This window comes from Apium graveolens, chromosome 2 (assembly GCF_009905375.1).
Source record: "Apium graveolens cultivar Ventura chromosome 2, ASM990537v1, whole genome shotgun sequence".
NCBI lineage: Eukaryota > Viridiplantae > Streptophyta > Magnoliopsida > Apiales > Apiaceae > Apium > Apium graveolens.
Window position 1 is genome coordinate 19,384,034 of NC_133648.1, and position 7,529 is coordinate 19,391,562.

The 7,529-nt window shown below is 32.9% G+C and overlaps 1 protein-coding gene across 1 annotated transcript; it reads right to left on the reverse strand.

The window, feature by feature from the left end:
- Positions 1 to 4,968: 4,968 nt before the first annotated feature.
- Positions 4,969 to 6,359, reverse strand: LOC141705851 (uncharacterized). Its single transcript, XM_074508726.1, has 2 exons — positions 6,173 to 6,359; positions 4,969 to 6,053 (listed from the first exon to the last, which is right to left on the reverse strand). Exons 1-2 carry the CDS (start codon positions 6,276 to 6,278, stop codon positions 5,098 to 5,100), a joined length of 1,062 nt encoding a protein of 353 aa, XP_074364827.1. The 5' UTR covers positions 6,279 to 6,359; the 3' UTR covers positions 4,969 to 5,097.
- Positions 6,360 to 7,529: the final 1,170 nt, after the last annotated feature.

Here is a 7,529-nt window from a genome sequence, read left to right on the forward strand (position 1 = left end):
GCCTTGTAAACCCATCCGGATGTCGCTTTATTTTGTAAACCCACTTGCATGATATTGGTCTCACGTCGTTTGGCTTTGACACTAATTCCCAAGTTTGATTTTCTTCTAGTGCATCAATCTCTTCTTTCATGGTTGTCTTTTTGCGATGCTTCTTCGAACGTCTCAGGTTCCATTTCTTCAACTATTATAGCATTAGCATATTTGACATTTTTCCTTCGAATTCTTGTCGACCTTCGCAATGGAGTTAATTTTTCCATTCCACCAGAATTTTCTTCATGTGGTTGATATACACCACTTTGCCAAGGAATTTGTGTCACAATTTGATCATCAACAACATCATCATCTACATCTCCATCCGAGCTTGGTAGTATTTGAACAACCTGATCATTCATCTTTTTTTCTAGCCTTCTTTCAAATTATTATAAGTTAGGTAATGTTTCATTCCCCGAGGTCCACCTTGAAGACGCTTCATCAAAAACCAAATCACGTGAAGTATAACATCTTCCAGTTGTTGGATCACAACACTTCCATCATTTACGTTGGTTGTCATACCCCACAAAGATGCATCTGATTGCTTTCTTATCAATCTTGCTACGTAAATGATCAGGAACAAATACATAGTATACACATCCAAATACTCGAAGATAACTTACAACATGTTTCTTTCCCCAAAGTTTTTCAAAGGGTGAGGCGAACTTTAACCTTGGATATGGAAGTTTTTGATGACATGAGATGCCGTTGTTATAGCTTTAGCCCAAAATTTTCTAGGCACATTGTTAGCATGTAACATGCTCCGACATATTTCTGCAAAATGTCGATTCTTCCTTTCCGCAACTCCGTTTTGCTGGGGCGTATATGCACAAGTAAATTGATGACGAATTTTATTATCATGTAGATATCGTGAAAACTCCTTTGAGGTATACTCTCCTCCATTATCTGTACGCATGTATTGGATCTTTTGGATTGCGTCCCCTTCAATCGTCTCTTTAAATTCCTTGAATTTCAGAAATGTTTTGGATTTTTCTTTCATAAGAAAAACCCATACATATCTAGAAAAATCGTCAATAAATATTATCATATATCGTATTCCGCCAATTAAAGGTTGTTTAACAGGTCCAAATACATCAGAATGTACTAACTCTAATGGCTTCTTTGCTTTAAACTTTGATTCTTTGTATGGCAGTTGATGTGCTTTACCATACTGACATCCTGCACAGATAGTATCTGTTCTCACACTAAGCTGGGGAAGTCCTTTAAGCATTGATTTCTTCATCATCACATTTAACTTGGAATAACTACCATGACCCAATCGCATGTACCACAAGTCAGCTGTCTCATTTTTCATGGTTGATGCGTTTAATGGTTGTTTGGCGTCTTTTTCGAAGGTTTTTTTTTTCATTTTAACAAACACAACATGGCTGATTTTTTCGTTGATGGAGAACTGAATGTTATAAAAGGTTTAAAGACACAAAGAGATATGTAGATCTACGAATTACGGGAACAATTAAAGAAGGTTTTAGAAAAATTAAATCAAAAATATTTTTATCATAGTCCTCATAAAAAAGATGACAAATATGTACATAAATCAGATTTATAAGAGTATTCAAGATATATGATTTGTAAATCCAGGATGATGATAATGGCTTGCGTTTGGATATTCCAGATTTCGATGGTAGCATGGATCCAGAATTTTTTGTTGAATGGTTGAAATAAGTTGAATGGGTCTTTGACTATAAAAATTATGATGATCGCAAGAGATTTAAAGTAGCGAGATCGAAGCTCAAAGATTATGCAAATTTATGGTATGAACTTATGAAATCAAAGAGGATAGAAGAAGGTAAAACATAAATTGATTCTTGGAAAGTACTTAAGCTGAGAATGAAAAAATATTTTATCCCAGCTGATTATTTGCAAGATATATTGGTAGAATCACATGGTGTCAAACACGATGCAATCTCATTTGATGACTACGTAATTGGTTTTGAGAATAAGGCACAAAACGTGGCTCATTCTTTTGCTGATATATTTGTTCTCATAAAGACAAATATGGCTTTGGACTGATCTATTAGATATTAAGATATTCATATGCATTTATTATCAATTGAGGATAATTATTTTTTGAAAAGAGGAGAATGATGCATAAGCATCATGTGCTGATATATTTGTTCTCATGAAGACAAATATGGCTTTGGACTGATCTATTAGATTGGGCTAAATATTATATATTAAGTAGATTTTGACTTACAAGTTTTTACCTTTCACTTGAAAAGAATTTCTCTTCTTTCAAACACCTAGAATTTCATTTTCTAGTTGAATTTTGGTTTTTATGTAATTCCTATTTAGAGTAGGTTTTATGTAATTTTCTATATGAATTAGGTTTTTTTGGGTTTTTAAGTTCGACTCATATATTAGCTAGGTAGTGATTTTGAATCTGATTGGGATTTCTAATGGGCTTAGGTTATTTGCCTAGCCTATATATACCCATATATTATAATCTTTTGAAACAGAGAATTTGATGAGATTAAAATCGCGAGTTTATACTTGCAAACCTTTGAAAGTTCGTGATTATTTCCTTTATACTTTCTTATCCAGATTTCATTTATTTTATGGGTGATTCAATTCTTTAAGCAATCTAAACAATATCGATCCTTTAGCTTTGTTTTTTATGATTAAATTCTTTATAAAATCAAGCAAAAGCTATTACTTTCGCAACAAATCTGATCTACATAAAAAATATATATCATATGCTAATGTGCATATTTCATTATAAAGCACCTTATAAAACAATTCTTCTTGAAATAAAAACAAGTGAAAAGAACATGAATTAAATGAATCAATCAACAAAAATCATGGATCAACAAAATAGTTAATATAAATTTGCGAACGTTGAAATAATGGCAAATATAAAGAAAAGAATAATAAATTTTATGTGAGATGATGTATATACTTAATTAGGTGTTACAATATGAAACAACCCTCCTTTGAAATAAAAACAAGCAAAGAGAACTTTGATTAAATAAAACAATTAACAAAAACCATGGACTAACAAAATAATTAATATGATCTGCAGACATAAAGATAAATGCAGATATAAATGAAAATTAATAAATTTTATGTGACAAGATCGGTGATGTATATAATATCGGTGATGTATATACTTGATGAGGTGTTTTGTTGTTATGTATAATGTTACAAAATCAATTATGTGTAAAACATCAACATACAAGTATTTTTCGTGAACTTTCACCTTATCCGAGTACCAACCCACAAACTCAATTTTAAACCGGAATGGAAGAGCTTATTTGCAATTTGAATTGATATAAAATTTAGTATCATCGGGCATATAGCTCCGCTTTATATAATGAAGAACAACAAAATAAGAGACGCTAAAAATTCAAATATTCGAATTTATTAATTGATACGGAAGAAGTTCAAAAACTCATATCCGAAAAAATGTGTGACACGGTTCAACCCAATCCACATTTTCTATCAGAATACGACAAAAATTGAAATTTGAATTTTTTTTGATAAAAATCTAAATTTTAATTTTTTTTTGATAAAGACTTGATTTTTAAAAAGTCTGGATAAAACCTGAGATTTTTAAAAAATCATGATAAAACTTCGGATAAAAGCTGAGTTCTTCGGAAAGTCCGGATAAAATCTCGGATTTTTTCTATAAAATGTAAAAATATATAATTTTTTCGCTAAATTTTAATTACTAATATGTAATTATAAAAAACCGGATATAAATCCAGTTCTTCACAATTTAACCCAGCCATGCGGACCTAAAATATGCCTTATATTTTTTAAATTAGGCAGCTCAAACCCAATTTTTGAATATTACATGTCCGAACCAGATTTTAAAAATATTTGAAAATTTGAAAACATTTATAAATGATGAAACACTTATCGGTAAAATGAAAAATAATATAAACAAGCTCGAACCAGCTTATTGGGTCCGGATAAAATTTGTCGCATGCTCCAATGATAAACTCTGCAGCGGGATTTAATTAACAATTTTCGGTGCCGGAGTAACACATGTTTTGCCATCATTACTTGTATTTGCTAGCGGAGTTAGACTTGTTTTGTCTCCAATATTTGTATTAGCCATATTTTTTCCCTTATATTTCAGGGAGTACATTTTAAATCAAAACAAGAGATGAAACTGTGGGCCCGAAAAAAAATAGTTGACAAAAAACGTGGGCAAAACACAAATGATGTAATCCGCTGGTATAATGAGAAAACGATAGATTTTATGTGATAAAATGGCCAAAATGTATACTTGATTAGGCGATTTGTTATTGTCTGCATGTAAAAGTACATTATAGTGAAAAATAGAACCGTCTTGACAGTGGGAAACGAAACTATCAACAAAACACGTGAGCTAACAAGAAAACAACTAATCTAATATGCGGTTATGAAGCAAAAACTTGCAGTCATGAATACAGACGTCGAAGGAAACAATCAATAGAACATGTGAACTAACAAGAAATAACTAAGATAATATGCGGTTATGCGGTTATGAAACAAAAATATAAACTTGCAGCCGTGAATACAGGTCGAAGGAAACAAACAAAACATGTGAGCTAACAAAAAAACAATTGTTGCAATATGCGGTTATGAAGCAAAAACAGGAACGCGCAGATATTAGAGGTTATGGAAAAGAAAATAGGCAGTAAAACGCATCCACCGACAATTTGAAATCAAAATAAATTTAAGATATGTTATCACAGAAGTGAAACTGAACATGCGATTTGTGCAGTGTGCTATAATGAATGCCACTGGTATGCCCGAACTAAATATAATTATCACCCCCAGTCATTAAATAAAAATTTGCTAACGCCTAAAAACAAACTTGGAATTGAGTAACGATATTTTTTAATATTGCAACATCTAGGACTGCAATATATCACGGGAAAGAGTTCTCAAGAGTTAAAATACTACCAGGGAATACTTTAGATGCTTGAATATATGATTTATCTTTGTGTTTTAAAAAACCCGAAAGGAATGTAAAAATGCATAATATTAAGTATCAAAATACTATGCCAAGTACAAGTTTAGATGACACCGTCAAGTGCATTACTAGTTTAAAAAACTTTAGTTCCTGAGCAATAGTGCATCAACTGCATTAAGACGATTCAGAACATCTTCTACGATCTCCTTTATTTCTTTTAGCTGCTTTCCAACTTCAGGTCGCACTAGTTCTGTTGAAACTGCATCATGAGTTTCATAGTCCACAACTGCAGCAATAACGGCTTCCACCTCAGCTTCCGGTACAGCTCGTTCTATTTGTTCTTGAGCATCAACCATATTTGGTTCAACAGTCACTTGATCCTCTGCAACAGCTTCCATCTCATGTACCTGAACAGCTTTTTCTGGAGCATCCACCTCATTCGGTGCAGCCTTTGCAACAAGTACTAAAGCAATCTTCTCATTTTTATTAAAATCTTCTGCTATTGCATCTTCTTTGTTCTGTACTGCAGCTTCCACCTCATTTCCCTGTATAGCTTCTTCTGTTTTTCCCGTAACTTCATCCTCATTCAGCACAGAAATTTTTTGATTCTCCACAGCAATTCTATTATCGGCAGCAACCACCAAGTCTAAGTCTTTCTTCTCCGCTGCAGCTTCCACCTCATGTATCTGAACAGCTTTTTCAGTGGCATCCAACACATTCTCTGCAATAGCTTTTAAAGCATTTTTCTCAGTTTCACTAAAATATTCTGATGTTGCATCTTCTTTGTTATGCACTGCAACTTCCACCTCATTTTCCTGAAAAGCTTCTTCTATTTTTCTTGTACCATCATCCTCATTCAGTACCACAATGTCTTCATTCTCCACAGCAACCGTATTAATGGCAGTAACCGTATTATTGGCAGTAACCACCAAGTCTAAGTCTTGTTTCTTTACAGCATTATCTTCCTTCTGTTCCAAAGCTCTTTGGTCAGGCTCAGTTGTCGATGATTCCACAGCTTTGTCCATCATAACTGAAAATGCAGTATCATCAGAAGCAGTAACTGAACCGCCATCATCATCTTGCAGATTTTCAGTAGCATCTGATGCAACAATATCAGTTTCATATCAAAAGGCAAGACAAGATTACAATTTAAAACTCACATAACAGCATTTCTTCAATATTGCTTATAAAGAAAAACCCAAAATAGTAATTCTTTACCATGAAATTCTGAAACAGGAAGACTGGAATAAATTTCAGAAAACACAGGATATTCTGTAGCACCCTTGGCCTCTTTTCCCTCAAAACCAGAAACAAAAGTAGACATAAATAAACCACCATCTTTATCTTTCGATTCCAGTTGAATAACACAAGGCTCTGCTGCCACAACAGATGATTCAACAATCACATCAATTTTATCAGCATGACTTCTTTCTGTGCAATAATTTCATATCCAATCACACTAATCAGTATACACAATGTCGAACGGAAACATTAGAACTGTGGGGGCTGAGTGTGAGTAAAAATACATATAAGCTAATACACTTTAATCATTTTATTCCTTTGATGGGGGCAATAGATTTCCCCAGTAGCCCCTATGTAATTTCACCCTTGAGTGTAGTAGAAAAAGACAGCCACCGGATATTAAAGGACAGCACAATTTCTTAATACAAATAAAAAGAATAAAAAAGCAGCCATTAGTGATTCTTTACCTAAGGGTTCTGCAACATTTAGAGATTGACCCGTAGAAGAAATCTCAGTAGGCAGTGCATTTTCCTTAATGCCTTCTTCAGTATCTTTCCTCTTCAAATCAAGAACTTGAGAAGCCAACATTTTCTCCGGCAGAACTGTCTCAGTAATCTCAGTTTGCATCTCTGCCTCAATCAAATCAAACACTAGAATATCATTATTTTATCACTAAAAGTAATTAATCATTATTCGCGATAACATTATAATCAAATTAAACAAATTCAACATATGATCAATCCTAAAGAAACAAAGCAAGGTAGCATTATTCAAATAACCTTCAGAGACAGCTGCAGGCGGTGCTTCATTCTCAGCTTTTTTTCTATCTGCAGCAATTTCCTTCTTTTTCTTCTGGGCTCTCCTCTTCTTTGGACCTGAAGGCATGGTTGTAGACTAAAAAAATATAGTGCAACAGTTCATCCCATCTCAGTCATATATTTATACATGTTGAATTAGACTCTTTGAATTCCCTGACATAAATGACTTGTGGAGTTCCCATATGAAATTTGAAGAGTCAGAAGTGGTATAAGAAGGCCTCTTCTGATTTTTGATTATGATCTCCTTTCAAAATTAAAATTATAAATGTTCACTGTAATTAAAAAATTATTACTGTCGACGTGCTACATAAACTTGTGATTCGAAAAAATTAAATGTTTAACAAAAAAACTTTTTTACACTGAGAAATGAAAATGTAATATTTGTAGTAACATCTATTTCTAAAAATAAGTACTCTAACTTAAGCTCAAATTATTTTTTTCATAATTATCTTGGTTCTAGATTTCCAACATTCCCGAACTTCACATTTTCTGCATCATGAGAGAAAGTATCTTCT

Bases quoted from the DNA above. Each gene is read 5' to 3' on its own strand.
- LOC141705851 (XM_074508726.1), bottom strand. From the start codon at position 6,278: ATGTCTACTTTTGTTTCTGGTTTTGAGGGAAAAGAGGCCAAGGGTGCT. The intron at 6,054-6,172 runs GTAAAGAATTAC...TTGTTGCATCAG, and splicing joins TCCTGTTTCAGAATTTCATG to ATGCTACTGAAAATCTGCAA.